General features: G+C 40.8%; 1 protein-coding gene across 3 annotated transcripts in view; it reads left to right on the top strand.

Moving 5' to 3' along the window:
* The first annotated feature begins 2,884 nt into the window (after window positions 1-2,884).
* RPS6KA6 (ribosomal protein S6 kinase A6) overlaps window positions 2,885-26,609 on the top strand; it is a 34,790-nt gene continuing 11,065 nt past the window's right edge. For 2 of the 3 annotated variants that reach the window (XM_066339350.1, XM_066339351.1), the window contains exons 1-11: window positions 2,885-3,109; window positions 11,532-11,591; window positions 15,270-15,386; window positions 18,004-18,085; window positions 18,868-18,948; window positions 19,438-19,517; window positions 22,606-22,712; window positions 22,977-23,014; window positions 24,051-24,193; window positions 24,959-25,029; window positions 26,303-26,391. In XM_066339350.1, coding sequence (XP_066195447.1) covers window positions 2,885-3,109; window positions 11,532-11,591; window positions 15,270-15,386; window positions 18,004-18,085; window positions 18,868-18,948; window positions 19,438-19,517; window positions 22,606-22,712; window positions 22,977-23,014; window positions 24,051-24,193; window positions 24,959-25,029; window positions 26,303-26,391 — 1,093 coding nt within the window. Of the gene's footprint in view, window positions 3,110-8,493; window positions 8,618-11,531; window positions 11,592-15,269; window positions 15,387-18,003; window positions 18,086-18,867; window positions 18,949-19,437; window positions 19,518-22,605; window positions 22,713-22,976; window positions 23,015-24,050; window positions 24,194-24,958; window positions 25,030-26,302; window positions 26,392-26,609 lie in introns of those variants that run through there. The other variant, XM_066339352.1, reaches the window with a different exon arrangement.

Genomic DNA, 26,609 nt, shown 5'->3' on the forward strand with positions numbered 1-26,609 from the left:
TCTGAAATGATCGTTTAGGATAGCTACAGATTACCAGAAAACTGGAGCAGGAACATCAGTCTGTAATTAGCCTCTCTGAGAAACGTCCTGCTGGGAATGACATGTGGGAAATGTGCAGGGATTTTTAAAATGCATAAATAAGCTGTTGTTCCTGTGTTCAAACATGTGGTTGGTGATTTTCAGGGAAATTGAATAAATAAAGTTGGTATGGATGCTGTCAGGTGACTGCAGGTGCATAAAACGGACAACTGAGTGCTTGGATTTCATGTTACTGATACTGAACAAGCTGGATTTTGGCTGTATATCCCATTTATTACTATATTATTATTACTTTTGTTTTTATTTTTATTATATTTATTCCTTCCCATTAGGCTCAATAAAATACTACTCTCAGCAACTTTACCATGCTGTAGAATTAATTTTGGAGTGAATCTATATTAAGAAACTAATTATTTTGAACCCTTCATCTAATCAAAGTCCCTCAGAGGTTCTCATGCTGCTCCTACAAGGACTTGCTGAGGGGTGGAATGGGCAGAGCCTGCTGAACAGATGAAGGTGCTGAAATGTCAGAAATATTCAGCTGCAAATTGCACAGCAGGGATGTGATACCCCCAGCTGAAACCTGGGCACCAAATGAGATCTGATACCCCTACAGGCAGATTAGATGCTCTAGAAATAGAGGCATACAATATCCAGCTGTATAATATCTAAATATTCATTTGAAACTCAAGACATGAGGCTCTGATCCTCCTAAATCAGTGATTTGCTGATGTATTTTTGATGGTTTATTTCTCTGTAAAAAGAGCATTTGAGGGGGGGTCTCGCTAATTTTTACATTTCAGTGACATATTGTTGCCTTTTTATTGAACATTTTTTGCTTGGTTGTGAGACTGAGAGTAACAGGAATTGGGAATTTCCTTTTTCTTACAGCTACATACATAATAATTTCCCTTTTCTAGGCTTTGACACAAATAACAATCCTAACTCCTTTAATTATTGCTTTCCTCTGAACTTCTCAAATCCCTGGGGATGCGGAACACTTGTTTGCAGCCTGTTACTATTTGGAGCAATGGGAGAAGTCAGATGCAGGAAAACAGCATCTGCCACAGGAGTTTTAGACACAAGTTCTTGTCGAACACTCCAAGAACTTTCACAAATCACTTCTCACTTGATTTCCTTTATATTTAAATTAAGTGCCTGATGGAACTGATGAAGTATGTACAGATTTAATGAAACAGAAGATTTGACCAGTGTCACCAGTAGAGGCAGTGGGATATGGCTGTGTGCACCAACAGCCTGCAAAGCTCTCCCTTCATCTCCTGTCACTTAATTGCTGTAAAATCTCTGTGTTCACGCACTCCTACCACAACAAAAATAAAGTGACCCAGCCTGAACAATTCCACATTCAAAGCACAAATTCTCTGGCGACATTAACTACCTGTGACTTTGCTCCTCCATTTTCTCACCTGATTTTTGTTTTCTGAAGGACAAACTTTCCCGGTACACACTCCAAAAGCATTTGTCTTCCATGGTTGAGTTCCAGGCCTTTAAAAATAGGCTCGCAATGGAAATGCTGACGTGCCAGCTGGCGGCTGCTGCAGTGACACATTCACAAAAGGCAACTCTTCAGCCACAGGGAACTGGGAATGGGCAGCTTAGGGGACTGGGAATCGGATTTAATCAAGGGTTGCAGCAGCACAGCGTCCTACACTTGACTGTGCAGTGGTTGACTTCTGAGCCAAAAATTCAGCATGGAAAGTGTTTGAGCTATGGGGTGCACCAGCTTGCTCCCTTGTTTATGCTCATTTCATCGAAATTGTTCGGCAATTAAGAACGCTTTTGAGTCTTCCTTTGCTCTATCTAAAGGGCAGGGCTCATTGACAAGACACAGCGTGTTCAAATACAAACCGTCATTGAGGCAGTTTTCTATCCTTTAAAAACATACTTCTGACAGTACCATCTAGTGACTTCCAGCTCCTAAAATCGAACGGTGAGGGGGGGGGAAATACTTTTTTTTTTTTTTCACGCACGCTCTTCATCCTGCCCCCGCTGGGCTGCGCCGCTGTTTCTCTGCGAACACGAGCCTGCAAACAAAGGCGTCGGGGCCGGTTTGTTGTAGCCGCGGCGAGGCGGCTCCTGCTCGCTTCCCACCGCCGCGGGGCCCGGGCTGTGCCTGCCCGCCACCCGCGCTTCCTGTCCCCACACCTCGCAGATTCGGAAAAAAAAACCACCCAAAAACAACCAAACAAAACCAAACGCAACTTCTGGGGTTTGTTTTTTTTTTCCCCCCCCCTCCCTCTCTGTCAGCTCCGCGGGAGGAAGAGGCTCCCCGTGCCGGGCCCGCAGGCGGTGCCCCTCAGCGCCGATCACTGACAGTCCCCTCAAGCCTGTCCCCAAACCATCCCTGTCCCCTCATCCCCAATCCGCTTATCGCCAATCCCTTCATCAATCACCCTCATCCCCCTCAGACCTGTCCCCGCAGCCCGTGTCCTCACCCCCGATACCCTCACCCCCGTCCCTCAGCCCCAGTCCCCCTCATCCTCTGTCCCTCACCTCCAACCCCACTCCCCCTCCCCACTTACCCCCAGCCCCTCCATTCCCATTCCCAATCCCCTCATCCCCAATCCATCCACCCCAATCCCCTTCAGACCCACCCCTCGCCCCCAACCCCTCCATCCTCCATCCCCTTACCCCCATTCCCCCTCAGATCCGTCCCTCACCCCCAACCCCGCCATTCCCAATCCCCCTCAGCGCGGCGCCGCCCGCCCGCCCGCGGCCCTGGTGACGTCACCGCGCGTCACTCCCCCCCTCCCCATGCAGGGGATTCTCCGTCCCGCCCTGACGTCACCGCGGTGCGGCGCAGGCCCCGCCCCCGCGGGCCGCCATGTTGGGGGCGTGCGCGGGGCAGCGCAGCGCGGCGCCGCCCCCGCCGGCCGGCAGCGCCCGCAGCCCGCGCTCCGCCCCGCGCCCGGCCCCGCGCCGCTCCGCACGGCCACCGGCAGCGGCCGAGCCGCCGCAGCCCCACAGCCGGGACATGGTGCCGTGCGCGCCGCTGGACGACGAGCCGCAGCCCTGCCACAAAATGGAGCTGTACGTGAGCGGCGCCGAGGTCAGTGCGGGGCGGAAAGAGGGAGGGGTGGGGGGGATGAGGCGGGCTGCCTCCGCGCCCCGCCGCACCTGCGCTCGGCTCGGCCCGGCCTCCCGCCGCCCCTCCGAGCCGGGCCGCGCCGGCCTCGCCTCGCCGCCCCCTCAGCCTGCCCGCCGCGCCCCCGCCGCCCCCGCCGCCCCCGGCCTGCCCGGCCCCGGCCCTCAGCCGCCCGCCCCCGCGGGCCCGGCCGCCGCCGCGCAGCCCCGCGCAGCCCCGCGCAGCCCCGGGCCCCGCCGTGCCCCCGGGCCAGGGCCGTGACACGTGTGGAGCTAGCGGGACCGGCGCCCGGGGGAGGCCGGGGCTTTGTGTCGCCTCCCGGCTGCTTCGTGTCGCGGGGTGTCCGTCCCCGCGTAGCATCCGAGGGGTTGTAAACTCACTTTTATGGCCGTAGCGCCGGTGGAAAGTTACTTTGAGTTCAGCTGGAAATTTGCTCGCGCTAATGTGGGCGCGCATCCAGGTAGGTTGTCACTACGGAGGTCCCCTTTGCCTTCTCCTGGAATAGTTATACCTTAATTATCCTGCACATAACGACCTGAGAGAACCAGGAGTGCCTGGCTGAGGTTTGGATGCTTGAACGTTGAATAACTAACTCTGCGTTGATTATCATAAACACAGCGAGAACCAGGAGTGCCTGGCTGAGGTTTGGATGCTTAAACGTGCTAGAGAACGGGGAACGACTTCGAGGTATTGCTTAGTGCTCGAGGTGCTTCATCAGCAAAGAGCAAATGCAATTTAAAAGAAAATAAAAGGTAAAACTGGTTCTGTTGCAATGGTTCCTGTGTCTCAGCAGAACGTGGTGCTCAAGTATTAGAACTCTTGCACTGTGAAAATCAGAAATGAAGGGTTGCATATCAGGTATCGTCAGCTATGACAAATAAAAGATTACACCTAGGTCTGTTAGACACACAAAAGATGTTATCTAAATAAAGCTGCTTAAAACTGGTCAGACTTGCTTTCTGTAGTGCACCAGACTCTTCTTATTGTAAGTGAAAATTCTGTAGCAAAATCATCTCGAAAGTACAAAGCGTGCGAGAGTGAAAGGATGTCCTTTAAAGGGTCTTGTTGAAATTTTTCCCCTGATAAAAATTGAAAGGGAAAACCCCCCCCAAATTTCTTAGTGCTTTTGATATTTGGGGATTTTAGGACCAGTGGTAAGTGCTGTAATTATTGGAAATGCATTTTTATACCATGACTGCTACATTCCCAAGATTTTAAAATGTTCTAATGATTAGTAATACTTGCTGCAGTCCCTCTACTTTAGTATTAGAGAACTCCTAATTACATTAGTGAAGCTTCAGGATCAGAAAGTCAGCAGAAGTACTAGGACTTATATGTTCATATTGTGTGTAAAAGCAGTTTGTTGTAATTGAGGTTAGGAAACTTAGTGAAGATCTGAGAACTTTTCTTGGTCCTGTTGAATAGTTCTTTAGGAAATACTGTGAAGTTACGATGTATCGGTGCTAAAATAATCAAGTGTAGAGTGTTGCAGCCGAGCTGGGATGTGCATCCCTGGTGGTTTTTGGCTGGACAAGCCCTCCCCAGCCAGGGGAGCCAGGAGAGCACAGGACGAGGGTGTCCAGCTGAAAGGGTTTTGCGTTTGTGTAACATCTGATGGCAACTGTTTGCAGCAGTCACTCTTTAAATTGTGTTTTCCTCAGGCCTGTACCTGAGCTATTTCATGAGGTCTGCGTAGAGCTCCTCCAGTTGTGCTCTGATGTTGAAAGGAGACCTGGTGTTTGTTGTGCCCGTGTTACGTTTTTCCAGCAGCACTTAAAGCCCATTTGTGCCAAACCAGTTTCTTCAAGTTGAGTGTGAAGTTCCCAAATTCCAGGAGCAAATACTTGTGTTGTCATAACGCTTTCTGTATGTGATCTCAGGTGTGTGCTGCGCTTCTCACTTGTTGGATTTCTACATCCACATGGCTTGGGGATTTAACAAAGGTGTATTTTATGTCCAAATGAATTTTAGTTTGGGCTGAAATTTAATAAAATTAAGTATAGCTCATAGTACTCATTACAGCCTTGTCTGAGAGATCTCTGACCTTGGCCTTGCTGGAACTTACAGTCAATAGAAATACTGTGAAATAGGTTTTTATTTTGAAGATTAACTTGTGCCTTCTGGAACTCTTGTCCATCAGCTATGGCACAGAAGGAAAAATTGGAAGAATGGTTTTCTCTGAGGACTCTGCTTGTTGACTAAATTTAGGATTATGTTATTAGCAGTAAGTGCATTTCCAGTAGCACTCGTGTTGACATGGATTAAAAACACCTGGCAAGGAAAGGAGGTGATCTTGAAAGTGGGAAACAAATTCCCATGCTTCGAGTCACAAGAACAGCATGAACTTTTGGAAGAAATCGTTGAAAGTCAGGATTGAATTATTTTGCCTTTTCTGGGGTGCTCTTTGAAGTGCTGAGGATTTGGGGGTGTGCACTGTCCTGTTCTTGTGTTTATATAGTGTGACAGAATCACTTGTGAAGCTGTTTTGTGACTGGGAATTCCTTAAGCCTAGGTAGGAAGGATCAGTGTTGTGCTGTTAAAGCTGCAAATATTCCATGAACTTCTTTCCCCCTGGATATTGGATTAATAAGTATTTCCATGGTAATAAAAATAGATGTGAGGGTATTGATCATAATCAACTGTTGTAGATTATGAAAAGGTAATTACAGTCTACAAAGAAACAGAAAAGTAGACATTTACGTTTTACTGACCAAGCTGAATGAAATGCAGAAATAGTTGGAATTGGTCAGAATACAGGAATTCGGGCACTTTCTGCCCCTTGAACTGGGAGGATTGCATTTACAATGAGCTGTGTAATTGCTGTAAGCAAGTAATGAATATTGTGAATTGCATAAATGCAGCCTCCTTCTCAAGTACTTATTTTTACAATAAATACTTCAGGAGCCAGTTGCTTAACTGCCCGATTGTGACAAGCAAGACAAGGCTGAAACAAAAAAAAGTGACTGCGAACTAAAGTGTTGTGCTGGAAAACGGGGCTGCATTGAAAGTTGCTGCCCTTCAAAAGACATTTTCGTGAGCTGAGCTCTGCTGCTGTTATGCATAAGCTGCTGCATTTGCCAGTTGAAATAAATACATCTTTGACTTTGGCCAGTGTTTTCAGTCCATCCTCTGGAGCACGTTCTGAGCCTGGTCTGTCAAAGGCCACTGAATTTTGTCAGTGTTAGGAGTTGCATAACTCCTTTGTGAGTAATTACTGGCAGTGACGTGGATGACTCAGCTCTACCTAGTTTTGTGCATCTTCTCAGAACCTCCACAATCGGCTGGTGTTCTGTTAAAGAGAGAAAGTAAAACACTGCCCCTAATCTGAGTGCCCTCAGCTATTACAGCAATGTACAGGTTTTGTAAAGATCTTGAAGAACAGGTTGCCTCTAAAAAAAAAAAAAGTACTCATATTAATGCTCTTAAAGGAGAAACAATGAGTGTCTTTATGCATTGAAAAGTGCTGCAATACAGTAATAATGGTGGTGGGTTTGTTTACCACTTCTGACATTAGTTTTGGAAATCTGCTGTAGTATTCTGAGTCTCTGACAGGAGCCAGGAGTCTGTTGCTGATAGCTCACCTTGCTTCCTGCAGGATACCTTTGGGGACACTTCACAATAACCCTAAATCCAAAGAATGGTATGATTTGTTAACTCATCATAGATAGAATTCTGCTATTTATGTAGTACTTCACTACATTAAGAAAAAGATTTGAAATGGTCGCTTTCCTCAAGGTTAAGTCTGTCGCCCTGATCTTTTTCAGTCTTCGGATGTTTGCATTTTTTGTAGTGAAGTTTCTCTCAGATTTTCATGTAAACGAAGTAAACTGTCCTTTTTGTCCTTTTTGTTTGTCATTCCTCTTTGAGGAGAGACAACTGATGGCCTAGTTTGACCAGTAGGGTTGGGGAGGTGTCAGCCTTCATCCTCCAATCTGTGGTCATTGTCTAAAATCTATATAAATCTAAGTAAAAAAATAAACTTCCTTCTTTTTTGACCTGAAGACCTGACTGCTTGTGTGTCATTTATTTCGTGTCCTGTAGTGACAAAATCTTATCCTTTTCCAGAACTACCTGCCATTAAACCTGATTTGGAGACTGGCTGCTTTATACCCTTTGATTTTGGAGTTAAGATCATGTACACAGGCAGGAATGAAAAGATCTGAACTCATTGCTAATTCAGTGATCCCTGTATTTGGGGTCAGCTTTGTGTCTTGTCAGAGCTGTAACTTGGTGGAGGCACACATAATTCTGCCTTGATCTGATAATGGGAAGGATCAAAATGTTCTTTTAAAGTCACTAATTATATGTTGCTGAAGGTTCGGTGTCCTATCTGAATGTATGATTTGTTTGCCACAGGAAAAGAACTTTATAGCTCTCCCTAGTATATTGATTATGAGTTTCAGGTGTTTTAGGTTGCTTTCTCTCTCTCCTTTACTTGATGTGTTGAAGAGTGTGAGGGAGTTCAGAGGCTTCTTACAGTTGTGGGGGAAATTGAGGTGCTGGGGCTGGCCAGAGTTTGTGCAGGTTGGAAGTGGGTGTGCCCAGAACCCTTAAATTCCTCAGACCTATCTCAGGAAATCCTCAGTAGGCCAATGTGTTGCTAATTAAATTAATAGTGCAAACTCTCTATAGATGTAATTAAGAATAAATGAGGAACAAATGTGGTCATACTGTCAGGATACTTTTTTCAGTGTCTTTTTGACATAATTGTGATTTCTGATGTAAGCTTCCACTCAAATATATTGGAATAAGTATTTGAAGCATTCCTTCTGTGTGTGGGGAAGGAGACTTCTTATTCCTGAGTTCATGTGGGAGAATGGAGGTGCAGCTCTGGGAACACCACAGTAACTTCCCAAATGGAGCCCTGGGAAGGAGGAGCTGTGGAGGATACAGGAGGGGATCCTTGGTGATCCTTGGGTAGAACTTCATATGTTTGAAACCAGACATGATTTTAGGTGAGTGGTGCTGAATACTGATTTTTACTTCTAATTATAGTATGATGATAAAATTCCCAGTTCTCCTTTTTCTAGAATTTTTAAAATTCTGTTTGAACGCCTCAGTGAAGAAATCCAGGGCAGGATGAACCTGCTTTACTTCTGCCACTGCTTTTCCTGGGATTAGGCATTTTTGCTGACCTTTGCCTGGCTTCTTTTAACCAAAACCTGTAGACCCACCAGGTCCGAAGGCATTTACCATGTAAACAGTGAAAACATCCTTAATATGGGGCAGAGGGGGAAGGCAAATGGTTCAAATCTTTAGTAACACTGGGACTCTTCTGTTCTGCTGTACTAATCAGAGGAAAAAACATGTGCAATAGTCATTAAGCCTTTTCCCAGCCCACAGAAGCCCTTTGGATATTCTCCCAAGGTAACAGGGATGGTCTCAGCCATGGGATCCATGGCACTGTTTAAATCCAGAGGCACATTGCTCCCTGTGAGGCAGCTGGGGCCCTCAGCCTGCACCTCTGCAAAAGTGAGTGTCTGACCTGCCAGGTGCTCTGACCTCAACTTTGAGCTCATCTATTTACATAGTTCCTTTTGTTATTTTATACTAATCAACAACGTGGGGTACTTTGTGTCATTTCCAGAATGCGTGTTTGGAAAGTATTTTCAATGTTTGCCTAAATGTCTGAGTTCAGTTTGTGTTTTCATGGGAGTTAATATTTAAAATGTTCAGTTGTAGGACTTGAGCAGCACTGAACAGTAAAGTGATTGAAAGAGGAAGGAATCTCCTTCACAATCATAGTACTGGCTTCTTTCACCTGTTCTTTTTATAGGGAGCTATTTAATTCTCAATAATAAATTTCTGCATTTGTAGATACTTAGTATGTAATGACTTACAGGTTAAAATCGTTCTGTTCTATAAAATCGTTATATGTTTATGCATAAATATTCGTTATTAAATCACTAAAAGGATCCTCACTTGGCTGTGGAAGCTGCATTTTGTATCTGGTTTCCACAGAGGTGGGAAATAAGAATTAACTGTCACTTTACTTTTTTTTTTTTTTGCCAGCTTCTGGTTATTGAAATGTGGCCAATTAAGTGACTGTACAAGACAGTGATAATTTGATTTTTGTCATTGACTTTTTTTAGCTGAATTATTTAACAAGCTACCAGACTTTGGGTTATATACCAAGAAGTTTGCAGATTTTTGGTGTCTTTTTTTTTTTTTTTTCCTGAACAGTGACCAGGCTTCACAAAAAAATATGGCAAAAATGCAGTTATGTCTATCAAGCAATAAAAGAATATTCATGCCCTTGAACATCAAATTTGTTGGACTACAAATTGGCAGGTGTCCCAGTCTGTATCAGTACAGAGAGACTGGACAGGAAAAAACAAATACAAACCAAGGAGCAGCAGTGAAGAGGAAAAGTGCATGATAGGAAATTGTTAATTAAGATGATTACCTGCCATAAAAATCCAATATCTCAGTGTACTTGATTTGCCAGCAAGTTGAAAGTACAATAAATGGTGTTCTCAGGAACAACCTAGATGAAATAACACACTGATTTTGGGTTCAAAACTGGGTTTTGGGTTTGGCTGGTAGCATTGGTTCCAGAACTTAAATTTAAGTAACAAAACTTGAAAAATGTTGCCCATATTTATAGAAAGAAAAGATGAAATGTACAATGAAATCAGTTTTTAAAGTCCATGAAGGAACAGTGTTGCTACATTTCTGAGTACCTGGAGTAGAAACCCAGTTTATTTCTAGTTCTAAATAAGCTTTATGGACAATTTTGGTGGGCTTTGCTTCAGTTCACACTTGAATGTAATCTTATGGTGTTGTGCAAAGAAATTGCATGGAAATGAGGTTGGAGGTCAGAGCTGGGCTGAACTTCAGTGTTATTTCTGGATTTATTACACTAATTCGTACAATAACAACCATAGTGAATGTATTGTCCCTCCCACTGTCTAATTTGGAAAAAAATAGCTTATTTCTTCTTTTGCAGACTTATGTAGCAAAAGAGTAGCTTTGGTTTCTGGATCCAGGGTAATGCATGAGTGATTTTTGACCATTAGAGTTGGGGTGGCAACACATGAGAGACCAATGATGGGCATAGGTTGGAGGTACCATTGGTTAAAATGAGTTATGATAAATAGAAACTTGTAGAGTGAAAATAAATGAAGGTTTATGCTATTTCCTTGATCTGTTTTTCTGTTGGTTTCTTTTTTTTTTTTTCCTCAGTGAGGATATAGTCCAAAAATATGTGCCAGTATCTTGCTACAAAAATTGGAGATTTAATTTTATCAAAAGCATTAATTTGTGAATTAGCTCTTAAAAGCTCTCAAAAGCAGGAGTCTGTAGCAGCAGTGGAAGTGGTTGAGATTTTGGCTGGGTGACACAGTCGTGGTACAAACCTGTCCCTGCAGCCCCACCTGTTCCTCCAGATTCTGGGTTTGGTTCTGAACAGAAGAATCTGTGGGGCATTTCTTTGTAGTCCTGTGCTGACAGTAATATCATATTCCAGTATCTTAGGCAGGGATTTTAGAAAAATTCAGAAGTACAAGAAAAAAAGTCATTACCCAGCCTAAGAATTTGATTGGTTTGACTTCTGTTTTTGAGAAAAAAAGTTAGTGTTGTCTTATGTCGTTTCTAGTTAGTATTTTAGTGTGAGACCTGTGCCATGTAGAGATGCTGAGCAATTAATATATGAATAAATTAGCAGTTATTACTAGCAAAAGCCATAATGGCATTCACCCATTTTGGCAGGTATTTCCAGTTTTTAATGAATGCTTTGCATGTCTGAACAGAGCATGTCCTTCGTATTTCTGGGGTTTGGTTTCGTTTTTTTTTTTTTTATTTTCAGCACTGAATTGTTTATGACTTATGCATTGACTTATAGAATGCTTGAACTAAGTTTTGAATTTTTTTTTTTAAAATTTTACTGCAGCTGTAGACTTGGTATTTTCAAAAAGGCTTGGAATCACTTTTGCATCTTTTCTGTTTAAGCTGCAAATTAATTTTCATTAGAAGACTCTAGGTTTCTGAAAAGCATCTGCAGCATAAGTTTCGTTCATAACTAAGGAATTCTGCATTAGTGTCATCCTGTAGGAGTGGTATCTGTAGCTTTTAAAGGAGTTTTAAATTAATCCCAATTAAATAACACTGGCATAATAATAATAATGATGGCATTTACAAAGGGAGATGCTAAATGATACATAAGGGAGATGCTAAATATAACTACTGAGTAGTAGTGTTTGTTTGAAACTACAGTTTTAAATTAGAGCAACCCCGCCACCAGTTTTCACTTGTGTGCTCTGAAATATAAATTGGTCGAATTTCAAACTCTTATTAATTTGAAATTGTTGGATCTTAATGATGTTTTTGCCTTTTTTTTTTTCTTTTTTTTTTTTTCTTTTCTCCTTTCCTGCATTCCCCTTTCCAGCTGAATGGCCTTAAAATGGCAGATGAGCCTATGGAAGAAGGTGAACCATATTCCTACCACGTAAGTGTTTGATTCCTGCTCACTTCAGCCACTCATTAGCATGACCTCCAGTTGAAGCAAAATTTATGCATTCCCTGCTCTTTAATAACTTCTGAACCCATCGTTTTATTTGAACAATATCTGAGGAGACTCTATGTCTCAAAGATGGCTTTGGAAATTAGTACCTGGGTAGAGACTGTAAATGGCTTGTTTGGGAAAATCTGCTGTGTGAGGCTGAGCTTTATGGAAAGATTCCCTGTGCTGGAGGGAGCATTTGATCCCTCAACCTCAAAAATGCTCGGGCCAACCTGGAATCTTTCATACAGAGTGCTGGATGCTGCTCTTGCTGCAATCATTTTTTCTGCCTTTGTAGTTTTTAGTGTAGCTGCTGTACCTTCCCCTCAAAGGTATTTAATTCTGCTTTTATAGAACAGAATTAATATGTACACCAGTATGTTAGTTTTGCTTTTATGTAGAAATATCCCAGGTAAGCCCCTCTTGAGCATGGTTTTTTTTTTGTTTTTTTTTTTTTTTTTTTTTTTTTCCCCAGTGCCTGTTTAGGAGGTGCTGAAGTGAGATGAGTGTTCTGTGTGCTGGCTAAACCTTGGGCTAAAGTTCATGCTCATCCTGTGATGAAATGCCTGACTTCCCATGGAAAAAACATTGGCCAACATTTCTCAACACACTCACCCTTGTATTTTGAGCAGGGTCACGAAGATGTCTGTTGCCCATAGAGTGCCTGGCAGTGTCCCAGGCCAGGTTGGATAGGGCTTGGAGCACCCTGGGATCGTGGAAGGTGTCCCTGCTCATGGCAGGGGGTGGCACTGGATGAGCTTTAAGGTCCCTCCAAGCCAAACCAGTTTGGGATTCTGGGATAAAGTAGGTCTTGTCACCAGCTGTAGCTGCTGCTTTGTGTTATAATAACAACATGTCTAACAAAAAGATTTGGAGAATGCAGTCTTGGGCATAGACCCACCTGCTGCCTGGACATTTCCTAGTGTGGGATGGGTAAATGAGGTGTCAGAGAGGTCTCACATGTAGCAAAGAAAGTAGCAGTGGATTGTGTCAGTTTTCTACTGCTCTTGAACAAGGAGGAGGGGGAGATTGCTGAGCTCTTGGGTGCTTGGAGCCACATTCCAGGGAGCTGTGACAAATCATGACTGATCCCAGAGCTTTCTGTGGCTTCTTGGCTCCTGGTGAACCTGCTGGGAGCAGGCAAGAGTTCCCTCTTGTGCAACTGGGTAGGAGCTGGTGCCTCAGCTTGGAAAGAAATTTGCTGCTCAAGCAGCAGAACGCAGAATGAGATAACCAAATTTGCAGTTCGTGGAGGCCAAAGTAGAAATGAAAATGAAAGTTGCTTGGAGCTGCTCTGCTCTGTGTCCTCATTCCTTGGTGGTGATGAAGAGGTCTCTCTATACCTCAATCATGCCAATTTTTAGTACCTTAATGATAGTTAGGTAAGTGAAATAATATAGACATCTTTTGTGAAGATAAAACACTTTATAAAAAGAAAAAACAACCCTACCAACTAATTTAATCCATCTCAAGTTAGTCTTTATTTGCATGGAAAACATTTCTCTCCTGAGTTCACATTTAGAAATCCTCTCAGTCTCCTCAGCAACCACGTGTGATGTCACAGGCTAATGGCTCGAGGTGGGTGATAAACACAGGAGAGGCTGAACTCCTAAAGAGCCTTTCTCATGCAAAGTTTCACCGTGTTAAGGAATACAAATTAGGATGGTGAAGAAGAAAGGCTTCTAAATAAGAGTATTTACATATTTCATAGGAAGAAGCAGCCATTAAGTCTGTTGTACAACTTGGTGTGTAATTAGACAACTTACTGCTTTCATGTGTCATCAGATGACTTGAAAATGCTGCTGTCCTTACCTGCCTTAAATTAGGCATGTGTTTAAAAATTCAAGGAAAATGAAAAGATAGGTGTATCTTTCCTCTGAGTGCATAAATGCACAGTGGCCAAGGGGGTTGGATGAGGGGAAGTTGGATGTTTACAGTGTGTCATCAGTGTGTGATGGGGGTATGTGACCAAAGAGGGAAATAAAGTAGCTTGGTTGTGAATTACAGAATTAAGTTTGTTTTCCAGCAGTGTCTGGTGTTAATACCCACCTTTGTGTGGGAAGCAGGCAGAACAAACAGGCCTTTCCCAGAAGGAGGATGAAATAAGAGAGGGGAGGGGAAAGGAAAGGAGTCGTGTGCAGTAACAGCTGGACTACAGTTTGGGAATATATGAAGATGTTTGTTTGAACTCTTTCTTTCCCCCTCTGGACAAACAAAGCAATTAAGGCAGAAGCAATTAATGCAGTGTGATGATTGCTTCTTTTTTTTTTCTTTAATTACTGCAGTATGTACAAATTCAGATGAGCAGATTTCTACTTTGAATTTCTGTGTAAAACCAGAGATTCATCCGGGTACTTCTGTATGAACTGTGATAAAGCTGATTAGAAGTTTTAATTCACCGTCTGGGGCAATAAGTTCACCTGACTATAGCATGATGTTATTTCTAAAACCCAGCTATTTCATCCAGTGCTCAGGTCCTTTCCTGGTGCTGTTTGCACTTCTCATTGAGGGGCTGTAACTCACAGGAGGTTGGTGGGGTGTTTTTCTGGTCTCTGCTAAGAGAGGCTTTCAAGATGAAGGCCTGAAGATGAGGTCAGGATACAGCTGATAATCATTTGATGCCCCAAAAGTGAAGTACTGCAAATCAGATGTGATTTTCACTTGTGATTTTGTTGTGTTCAAGAACTTTATTGATATTCTTGATGTGCTGAGGGTGTTACTCCTTTTCCACCTGCAAGCTGATGTTGCTGTTGCGGGCCTCAGTTTTTAATTTCGAGGGTGCTTGTTTTGACACCTTGCTTGTTTTGGCTCTCGGAAACTTCTCTTACACCATAAAAGCTGCAATCCATCATTGGATTTATTGTCATCTGGAACATTTGTCTTTTCACAACTGGGGCTGCTGTGCCCTGCTTTGCTAAAGATGAGAGGCACATGAGAAAGTCAAAAGAACATTAAATCATTCACCTAGCTCAGAATTACCCATAGCTGTCTGAAGGAGGTCTCCACACAGGATAATCTTCCCAGGAGCTCTGTAACCCAGAGCAGTTTCTTCTCTTGGATGCAAGAATTCTCAGAGTCCTTAAGATGAGTCATCTCTTATTTATGGTCTTCAAATGCTGCCTGTTCCTCCAGCTACAAATGGATGACCAGAGTTATTATTTGCTGCTGTGAAAAGCAATAATTACCCCAAATGATGAAATTCAATTTGGCTTTCATTAAGACTTATTTCAGGAAGGGGTAAAGATGAGAAGAGTAATCACTGGGAAAACTAAAGCTCCTAAGCAGAGGTGAAGCGCAGAAGTCTTGGTTTAAAAGTCTGTGCATTTGTTTCTTTCATATAAAATAATTCAGCTTTTCTGTAGTCAAAATATTTGTGGCAAAAGGAAATGAGCATTCTTTGAGAATTTTCCTTCAATTTAGAAATTTTAGATGCCTCTATTTAAGAAAAGGTAGATGGGAAAACTCTACATTTGAACAGTTTTCCTTAAAGCCTTATTAGAATTTCAAATATTTAATAAAATAAAACTAAACAAAGAAAAATCCAGGTATTTACATGCACTTTCAGCAAGACTTTGTTAATGCAGGCCTGTTTACTGTTGTATTTTGTTTGCTTTGAAATCCCAGGATGAAGGAAGTGTGAAAGAAATTCCTATTACACACCATGTGAAAGAAGGATGTGAGAAAGCAGATCCAGCACAGTTTGAACTACTTAAGGTCCTTGGACAGGGATCATTTGGAAAGGTAAGATGATAAACTTGTTCCATAGACCTGTCCAGACATTCCAGGGAAATAGTGGCCAGCAAGGCTGCTGGGAATGTTTGAAAATGTATTGAGTAATTGAATCCTTTCCCAGCCTTGCTCCAGTGCCATGATCAGAACGTTCTGAAAGAAATGGTGGTTTGTCTTTTAGTGATGGCACTTGACGTGCTGGGAATGTTTGGCTTTTTTCAAGACAGAAAATCTGTGTTTACGTAGCTACAGAAGAGTTGATTGTAGCAGTATGGAACTTAACCTGAAAAACATTTCCCAGGTTATTTTCTAGTTTGCTGTATTTATCAAGTGATCTACAGCTAAAAGACTCTAATTATTCAAATGGCACAGAGAGGAAATATGGCAGAGTTTTTGTTACACTATTTTCCTTTTGAAATGTGCCACTGAGTGTCAGTTTGCAGAAATTAAATTGAAAAGGTGATCACTTCAGTCCCTGTGCTGAAACACAGTAGTTAAAATATTAATCCTAGTGTATAGGAAGGTAATTAATTTTTTAAACCCAGACTCAAAGTACATCTTTTGGAACATCTGAAGTAGTCAGTCAGTTTTACATTTGTTCCTGTTTTCCTGGTTTTCTGCTGGTTCTGTGTATGTCTCTAGGCATGAACAAACCTCTGCATGGAGTGCAATGAGAGAAGAAGAAATTGACATTAGGAAAACATTCTGTGCATAGATGATAGTGTAGAGAACAGACTTCAAATATTTCTTAATGTTTTGAGGTTTTATTTTGAGTTTTTTTGATGGTTTAGGTAACCTGGTAATGTTGAGGGTTGCCGATTCCCTCACACACTTTTCACTGTAGGAGCCTGAAAGGCTCCGTATATTTATTACTCCTGACTTGAGATGTCTGAAGCTCCCTCAGGGTTCAGCGCAGCTGGCACAGCCAACCCTGACTCAGATTTGGCTTCCCAGAGCTCAGGGTTCTGCCAGCCTGAGGAGTGCTCCTGCTTGGAATCCCAGCAGCTTGGCCAGACATGCTCTGGAGCTTTGGAATCCTGGCAGTGCCTCTTCAGGGAGAGCTTCAGGAGCTGCACGGTGCCTGTTGCACACCTGAGCTCAGAGCTCTTTATCTCTGTTCTTTCCATTGAAAAGAGAAGACAAACCAGGAGGATCAGTGGCTGTTGCCTTCATGGTGTTTTCTCTTCCCAGTTTCTACTCCCAGGGTCCTTCCTTTGGGCTTGGCAAACACAAGGGTGGTTTCCTGGTTTTGACATCAGTGCAGGATATTACACCTCCACAGAAATAAAGGGTTAAATCTTCTGAGTAACTGAATTTCTCTCTTCATTTTTTGAGGAATGATGTGCCTTCTAAAGCAGATGTGGAGTTATGGAGGATTTGTCTGCAAATTAAATAAATAGGTAGTGCTTTGCTAGTTTTCAGCTCTTTTTAGTCTTGCTAGCTAAAATTTGTGACTTGTACATGAATTCCTCATGTTCTCACAAGTTGTTGGTTTTTACGATTCAAATATTCCTATCTGCTTATTTTTTATAGTTGTGATAGTATTCATCTACAGCTGTTTTTTTAGTTGCTGATGTTCAAATACTCCCTTTATTTATTATTTTCTGTCTCCTTGGCCCATGGGAGAGCACTGTTGTATATGTCAGTTATTGGGCAAAACCAAAACAAAAACCCAGACAACCCTGAAACATGGTAACATTTTTCTTCTAACCAGAGCTTCAAATAAAAACAACCCCTCTCCCAACCTTGTACAACTTAGTCATAACAGTGCTTGAATTTCTGATTCTAGAATGGAAAATTTGACAAGATCATTGAAAAAAATATATATAACTTCTAGATGTAAATAAATTAATTGTAAATCAAAGTCTGGGTAGGCTGAGATCAGAGGGGTAATGTTGGGGAGCTCTTGGCTTTCTCTTGTGATTTGTATGTTTTTCTGTAACAGCAAAACCGAATAATTCATAACTAATAATTGCTATTACAAGAACAGCAATTTAGAACTAGGAGCACATATCAAACCATTTTATAAATTGGAAGATCTAGTACTTAAAAATTCGTGCAGCTCCATGTCTTTGTACTGCAATATTTTATCTAATATGCTTTTCTCAGTGTCAGGTTATATCCCATCTATCTTTAAAACACTTCTGGAGAGAAAAAAGTAGAAAAACCTGTTGGAGTTGCTATTCCAGAGGGAAAGGATGCTTTGATCTTAAATGTGAGGTTTCCTTGCTTTCATCTCACCACTTGCACAGAATTCATTAATAAAAATGAATGTTTTGTACCTGAGATTTGGGTCTTAAACCTCCAAAACCTCTTGTGAGGTGGCAGACCAGGCAGAATTGTCATTCTCCAAGAAAGTGATAGAAAGAAGCATCTTTCTATAGGAACTTCTTTGATAAATCAGGACAGAATCCAAAGTTTATGGCCAGTGTCCTGCTTTAGAGAACTTGATGCTTTGCAGCTCTGATCTGATCAAGGAATGCAGTTTTGCTCTTCCTTTAAAGGTGTGTGCTTGGTACAGAGCACTGGAAGCTGCCTGATATTAATGGGAGGTTTGCAAATGCTTTGTGAGGGTCTGGGTTTGATTACCAAGCTTGCAGTGATTTAAAAAATGGCTTTATATTGCCAGGTCTTCCTCGTGAGGAAGATAATTGGGCCTGATGCTGGGCAGCTTTATGCAATGAAAGTGTTGAAAAAAGCTTCTTTAAAAGGTAGGTTTGTCTTTCAACTAAGACTTTGGACCATGGGGTTTAGTGCACCTGTATTTAAAAGCTTTTTTTTAATTTTAAATGTTTGTCAGTGAGTTCATAACTCTTCTCTGACAGGAGGGTTTTTTTAGAGTAAGTTGTAAATTCATGTTTAAGTATTATTTTAAATCTGGCCAGGTAGCTTTAGTTATGTGGTCAGAAATGCTCTTTTAAAGTTTAAAATTGGATTATTTAATTCTTTTTAGACTTCTCATATATGAAAACAAGCTAATTTCATAAACAGTTTTGTCTTTTGTTAAGTCAGAACTCTGCTGTGGTTAAAATTAAGTCATTCCTTTGTTCTAGGAGCCAGAACAATTTAATTCAGTGTTTTGGCTTTCAGGAGACACTTGAATGGGTGTGATTCCACTATGTGTAAATAGTACTATTACTGTTAAAGGGGAAAAAGTAATCTTAAAAATACTTCATATTCAGGTCAGAGAGTTAATACAAAAGTTGAAGTTGGGAGCATAGATGGGAGCTTTTTTCTTGAAAGCAGTGTGGATAATCACAAAAGATGGGGATTTGCTGAAAATATGGTGGAGCAAAGAAAAAAGTTAGGCAAGAAGCAAACCAGAGTTTCACTGTCTGCAAGGAGGAATTTTGTGGGAGACTTGAACATTAAAAACACATATAAGGTGGTGAGGGAAAAGATTCCTTTAGCCAGCAAAGCCTTTCTGTTGAGTTTGTGTTGTAGCAAATGCATTCGTTTCACCCTGTTGTTGTTTTTTCCTGTCTCCCCTCAGTTCGGGACAGAGTCCGTACCAAAATGGAGCGAGACATCTTGGTAGAAGTAAATCACCCGTTCATCGTCAAACTGCACTATGGTTGGTACAGATTCCTCTTCTTTACCTGCACTTCCTTTCCCTGCCTGAAGGCACAGCTGCTCTTGTTCTGCCTCACTTTTGGAGGGTCCACATTAGGTTCTAGCAACTCGGAGAAAAAAAAAAAAAAACACGTATCTGTAAAAGTTTTGGGTTCAGCCCTCTTGTAAGAACATTTTGAATATTTCACTGATTCTGTACATTTCATTGATTTAAACCAAACTACAGTAATTGACATCCTTGCTGTTTCCCTGTTTGACAAAGGGGGAATAAAAGAACATTATTTTAATCATCTCCCATGACTAAGATTTTCTTCTGGGAAGAAGTGAGGGATCATTCAGTGAATTACCTTGTGTGCTGCTGAATTATTTCAGTTCCACAACAAAAGTATTACCTGTGACTAAAATTTCCTAGTTGTAAAAGCATTCAGATCTGTTTTGTAGCTTTGTCATACAACTATTGATTTTTATTTACTTTTTGATTTTTTTGAAGCCTTTCAGACTGAAGGGAAGCTCTATTTAATATTGGATTTTCTCAGGGGAGGAGATGTATTCACACGATTATCCAAAGAGGTAAGTACCTAAAATTTTATCTTCACTCACTCTTAGACAGGGATTGGGTTTTGTTGATACAGGATTGCCTTCTAAACCTGTTTTCCCCCATATTTCTTGTCATAGTGAAGTTTTTAATAACTTTTGGGCTTTTCTTACATATTCTAGATTCTGTTCTATCCTTAAGAAACCTGATTGTGTATTGATGAGTAGCCCAAGTTTTAATTTGCAATCTACAAAGTACAGTTCTTTTGTCTAAAAATGTTTTGTTGCTTGGAAACACAACTGAAGTAAATGAATATTTAGCACTGAAGGAAGGGGATGTGTAGTTCTCATGCTCTTAGTCAGCTTAGGTGCTCCTGGAATCCTGCAGCCCTGAGAGCTTTCTGCTGCACTGTAAAATTACCTCATGCTGCAATCCAAATGCTCATTCTGGGTCCCACAAAGTGGGAACACAGAGTGCATTTGAGCCCACTCCCCTCCATCCAACCCTGGCACACAACTGGACCTTGAATTTTTAATTTCTGTTTTTGTTTCCTGGAGGGAGAGCTTCAGAGGAGGGAATGGGGTACAGCTACAGACTGTTGTGTTTTCTTTTTTTTTTTTTTTTTTTTTTTTTTTGAAACATTTGCCATCAAATATTTATTACATGCGACCTTAAGTGTTATGAACACGTTTAGAAAACTTTTATTTTCTTTTGGCAAACCTTTTATAAAGGTCTAAATTTTTAATGGCAGTTTCTCAACAGCTTCACAGCAAGAGAGGTTTTCAGTGTTTTTACCACTGTAAATCCATTTATATTGCCAAAGCACAGGAAAAGCCACTTTCTTAAATGAGAAAACTGTGTTATCCGATTTTTTTTTATGGCACGGAGGAGGTTGTTTATTCCCAGTACGTAAGGCCAGGAGAGAGTTTTTTTCCCTTATACTTCTCGTAAAAATAAAGGTTTGACTTTAGGAAAAGGCAAAACAGAAAGAATTTAAAGGCATTTTTGTTAAAAGCTGAGCTCAGTAACACAGTGGTTCTGTCTAAGAATTGAGTTCAAAATTAATTAATCTGGAAGCTAAAATGGCTGTTAAAAATTTCAAGTGACTGACTTGTCCCAGTTTATTGGAGCAGGAGGTAAGAAAGAGGTCAGGCTCTGTCGATATGGAATATCAAATTCCAGAGGGAATTCTGGAATAGGAGGAAGAGCTGTTCTCTTGTACTAACCCAGCTGGGATTATCCCTTATGGAGCATTCTTCAATAAGGGATGCAGAGCTATCCATAAGAGCTCTTGCTAGGTGTCACCCTTTTTCCATTAAAAAAAAGAAAAAGGATAAAAGAAAAAAGTTCTTTTAAAATTTTGACTTACATAGTCTTAGAATTTGATCAAAGATTGAAAGATGAGGTTAACACCTCTTTGACCTCACTAGTCAAACTAGAAGTTTATCAATTTGTCCTTCTCCCAGAAAAGAATGGACAGTTTTCAAAACATCACTTTTTGTTAATGTTACAATGTGTGATAACTTTAATACAAAAATGTAAAACATCAGAAGGCTGAATAACAAGAGCAACAGCTGGGAGTTGAAAGAGGGTTGTGGTCCTTGTGGGAAACAACAAGTTGTAATTCTCAAGTTTTCTTACTGTTAAGACTCCACGTGTTTTTTGGGAACACTTCAGTTACCTTTTACACTGGCTTTTATATATATAGATAGTAAAAAAAAAAAATCAGGTTTTTATTTTCTGGTGGGAATGACAGGTAGTTTCAAAAGTCCATGGTAAAACACAGCTTGTGGACAATTCATGTGAGAATAAGTTCCCTGTGGCATTCTATACTTTGCACACAAGGATTATTTTAAATTAATTTGGTTTAGTATGAAGTTATTTAAAGGCTTTTGTTGGTCTTTAAATTCTAGTGTGGGTATGAGAGTTTCAGCCATGGCAGTGAGTTGAGTATGTAATGATGTTTTTATTGGCAATATTTAATGAAGCTGACTTGCATCATGTTAAACTTGACCCAGAGAACAGCTTTAGATGTCATTATGGGGAGATGGTAGATTAGCATTTAGCATCTCCATATTCTGAGATTTGCATTTTGGTTGCTCCAAGGGGTAATGAAATCCAAGGAGTAATGAAATCCAAGGTTTTGCGTTGCTCTTTTGAAAGAGATGAAACCCAGCATGAACACTGCTCTTTAAAGGTGTGAGAGTGACACTGTGTGGAGTGTAACAGCATCATTGTTCACCCAAGGTCAGCACCTGTCATTATGGAAATCAGAGAATATTCTGTGCCTGAAGAACAGATCACACCTGAGCAATTCAGAGCAGTGGCACTGAATCAGGGAGCCCAGGTACTTCCCTTCCAGCCTTGCTCAGTGGCTGCTCTTCTCATTCCTGCTGGATCCAGCAAATGAGGGAATAGTTCCCTTACAGCCCGAATTCAATCCGTCCATTTAAACATTCCAAGCACCTCCAGCAATTTGTAGAACATGACAAGAGGCAAAGCAGGCAGAGTTTTTGTATATTAAATTAGAAGCAACCTGTGGAGTATTCAGGACAGAAATGCATCTCTGTTCTAGAAGTAACATCAATATTTCAGTGTCTCACCAGGCTTCTTTAGTTTCATTTTTATTTCCTAGAGCAGAGTAGGTTCTTCAACTCCCAGGCTGTCATTGTTATTGCCACCAGTGTTTTATTCTGCATGCTTTTTTCCTCAATGATATTTGCTCTTTTTCCTTAATTTTATTATTGTGAATTCACACTCACCCAATACAGCAGCCATATATTAAATTTTATGATGCAGCGCAAAACTGTCTGGGATTGTGGCAGGAGGAGTTCTGGGTGTCAATTGCACCAAATATACCAGTTAATTTATTACCTAAAAGTTAATTAATGATCTGCAGTAATGCTGCTGGCTTTATTTAAGTGTTGCACATAGTTCTTTGTGTACTTTATAATTAACAGATATTAGTAAATCATTTCTCTTGACTGAACTCAAAATTATGACTTCACAAGGGACTTTAAAAACTAAGTTTGAAATTTAGGCAGACAGGACTATATTTTTTTAGATTGCAGTTTTAAAAACTGAAGACAAGATCAGAAGGTAAATCTATACAGTTCTTATTAGGTTATGTTTACAGAGGAAGATGTGAAATTCTACCTCGCAGAACTGGCCCTTGCTTTGGATCACCTTCACAGCTTGGGAATTGTGTACAGGGACCTGAAGCCAGAAAAGTAAAGTAAAATGTATTTTACCACTATTATGTGTATTTTGCTTGTTGCTTTGCCTTTTCCACTGTAAAAAATTAAAACTGTTTCTGTTAAGACTTTGTAAAGAAATGCAAAATCTAAACCACATATCTGTGGTTTAAATGAAATAGTATGTGATTGTTAAAGTAATAACAGATTTGAGTATCATAATTTTTAACTTATATTTTAAATGTTTTATCTAAACATCGCTATTTATGTGTTTTGGTGAATGTGAATTTTAATTTTCAGCATTTTGCTTGATGAAGCAGGACATATCAAGTTAACAGGTAGGCACCACTGATTAATACAGTCCTTTGTAAATAAATATTTTTAAGTTTCTGTATTATCAATTTTAAATGCATATAAAATTGCAGAAAATAATTCTGTGAGGAACAATCCAAATATATTCTAGAAAAGGATGTATAAAAAAGACTGACTGTTTGGAAAACAAATTACTGTAAATTCTGGAAGCTTTTAATTACATTGAAGTTGATGACTTTGTACTAGAGATTTCATCATATATTTTAATCTAAGATATTGCTGTTAGAGTCCAAGAGAAAATGAAGTTTTTTAAACCCTCAAAGACTTGATAGAATAATGGTGATAAAAATCAGGTTTATGAAATGCATATCTTTTAAAAATTATGCTATATTTAAATACAATTCAATCCTGAATTTGTCACTTCCTTCTGAAAGTGGAAATAATGAATTGGATCATTGATCAGCAGTAGAAAAAAGGGGTGTTTGAGAGCTGAGCTGGTGTCTTCACTGTATTCAAAACAGGGAGAAAAAGTGTTCTGGGGATGAAATATTCTGGGAATGCAGGACTGTTCTGTACTGAACTTGAGGCAGGTTACAGAACCATGTTGCCTTATGTAACAGCAATAATTTTAGTGTGATTTTACTTATTCATCATTCAGTAAGACCAGACCATGCAGGCTGCATTCCCTTTGAAACTGATTTTTACTTTCATCCAATTTTTTGTGTGAATAAAACAGGCAGTAAACAGGAAATGAGAACTTCTGAGTATCTTAGAGCTCTAAACATGTAGGATTTCAAATGTCAAGTTATTTCAGTGATAATTTTGATGGCTAATCATGAATTTAATGACTTTTAGAATGGTTTTGGAGGTGTGTAGTAAACTAAATGTGCTGCCTCCAGATACCTGCAGTCTCTTGTTTCACAGAGAGCTGTGTTAATCATTTTTCTGAAAATAACCAGCCCAAACCTCTCAACGCTTGCATTTTGAATTACCATATATTGATTGATTTGTTTTCCCCTGAAGTTCTTTACTGGCTGTGTTCTTGTGATGCTGTTGTTGTAGACTTTGGACTCAGCAAGGAATCAGTAGACCAAGAGAAGAAGGCCTATTCTTTCTGTGGTACTGTAGAGTACATGGCTCCTGAAGTGGTAAACAGGCGAGGGCACAACCAGAGTGCTGACTGGTGGTCCTTTGGGGTCCTCATGGTACTGTATTTGCCTCTTGCTTCCCTTGCTAAGCTCACACAAATGCACCTTTAGAATAAGTCCAGTTCTGACTAGGGATGTTGGATGAGGGGGACAATTCAGTGACTGAATTGCTACTGGGTGGAATAAAATTGACTTTTCACCTCCAAGGAATGTTTATCAGGCACCTGAAACATCTTGTGTCATCTGTTAGTAGTTAAAATCAGTTGTAGTCAGTGTGAGCCTTCACTTTGTATAATTATTTTGCATGTTACTTGGTAGTTAAATTTAAAAACAGACTTGAAGACTTAGTTTGAAGGAATATTAATGGCATTTCTGAAAGTGAGCCTGCGGAAGGAGTGCTGGAGTGGAATAGTGAGATAAGTCAGTAATTGCTGCCACTTCTGTGCTTGCTGGGATGTGTTAGAGCCTCAGCCTGACATGCACATGGTCTTGAAAAGTAAACTACTGCTCTAGAATTTACCATTCTTGCCGTTTTGGGAATATGGCAACATCTAAAACCTGCTTGTGGGGGAGATTTTATTACTTTCAGCTAGCTTCCTAATATATAACATTCCTCCATCATCATCATCATGCTGCACTTGCTGCTGTTATCATCATGTAAACTGCAAGTGAGAGCAGAACTTTAGATTTGGGAGCACTTCCATAATCTTTCCAAAGTTCAACCAGTGTGATGTAGAGGTAGGAAAGAGTGCAGTGCTTAACACTTTGTTTCAGCATTTGGGGGAAGAAGTGTTGATTTAGATTAACATTTGTTCTTTCCAGTTTGAAATGCTTACTGGTACCCTGCCATTTCAAGGTAAAGATCGAAATGAGACTATGAATATGATACTGAAGTAAGTATATGTCCTTCCTTTTTCAGAAGTCTGAAAATGTCATTTTAAACATGTTTTAACAGCTTGTTTTAACTCCTTGTGCAGCCAGGTCTTGTGGAAGGTGTCCCCATGGCAGGGGGTGGAACAAGATGAGCTTTAAGGTCACTTCCAACCCTGCAACGGGAGCAAAAAGCAAAATCATTTGATAGGCTTTAGATCCCAGACTGTGAAGTACCATTAAGTATCCCCAGCAATTAAAATCTCATGGATGAATCCATGCTTTGATTGTAGGCATATAATAAAGATAAGAACAGTACAGTGACTGAGAGCAGCTTGATTTACACTCCTGTTGTTTTTACACTCCCTTGCTACTGTTACAGCACACCTTGTTTTGTAAGCAGCAGGTGATCAGGTGTTGCTTTGTGTACAGATGTGTGGAGAGCCCTGATGTGCTCAAATTCTCATCTGAAATTACCCCAGTTACAACAGAAGCTGTTGGACTGGACAAACTGGGTGAGCTGGTGCTCAGTGAGTGGACCTGTTGGGCAAATATGTTCTCATCTGTCTGTGCTCAGTTAAGAGTTTCCTCCTGGCACAGGCAGAGCCTTGGCTCCTGTGAGGGGCGATGGGGAAGGGAAGGAGGGAAAAACTCTGTTCTTTCCAGAACAGGGCACTTGGAGCTTGCCCTGAGAAGGGAGTTCATGGTGGTGCTGCCTGTGAAAAGATGGATTAGACCATGAGCTGCCTCCCTTGCAGCTCCCAGTGATGCTGCAGTTCTGCACAAGAATTTCCTGCCTTGGCATTAGAGTTTCTGTTAAATAAAATAAATGGTAAAGTTCAGTGAGCTTCTATATGATGGCTCAATGAGCCCTGGAGGAATAGTAGCAATCCCTTCAAGGGCAGGTAATTGGAGATTTGGTGAGTCTTTTCTGAATTACTGGTAGTTATTTTGGTAAAAACCTCCTGGTGATATGCAGATACCTTTGAAAATACTTATATATTCCTGAGTTAATTATTTTACTCTTTTTCAGCATAAAGCTTGCTTTGGGGGCTTGGGTGGGGTTTGGTGGTTTTGGTCTGATGTGTTTGTTCTTTGTTGGGTTTTATTTTAAACCACTCCTGTAATAGGAAACTTAAAAAATTGGCGAGTTAAAAAATTGGCGAGTTAAGTATGTGCACACTACAAGGCTTTGGAATAGATCCTTGATGCATCAAACTGTGCAGTGAAATCTATGTAGACAGTTTTTACTAAGATAAAGTTTCTTCCTCTGACTTGTTCTTTGTTTTCTTTTAGAGCAAAGCTGGGAATGCCTCAGTTCCTCAGCCCTGAAGCACAAAGTCTCCTGAGGATGTTGTTTAAAAGGAACCCATCAAATAGATTAGGTTGGTTCATTTAATTGGATCTTTAAATAATCAACTCAGCCTAACTTTTTTTAAAAAAAAAAAAAGAAAAAAAGTAGTTGGTAGAGACTGTCAAGCTTTGGGTGATGCAGTAACATTTGGGTACCATTTCCTGTTAGCTTGGACTTCCTGGGATTGACCAAGGAGTGGTCAAAATGTGGGATCAGTGACTGAGAAGTGAGCCAAGGTTCTTGTTGGAG

This window comes from Sylvia atricapilla, chromosome Z (assembly GCF_009819655.1).
Source record: "Sylvia atricapilla isolate bSylAtr1 chromosome Z, bSylAtr1.pri, whole genome shotgun sequence".
Taxonomy (NCBI): Eukaryota; Metazoa; Chordata; class Aves; order Passeriformes; family Sylviidae; genus Sylvia; species Sylvia atricapilla.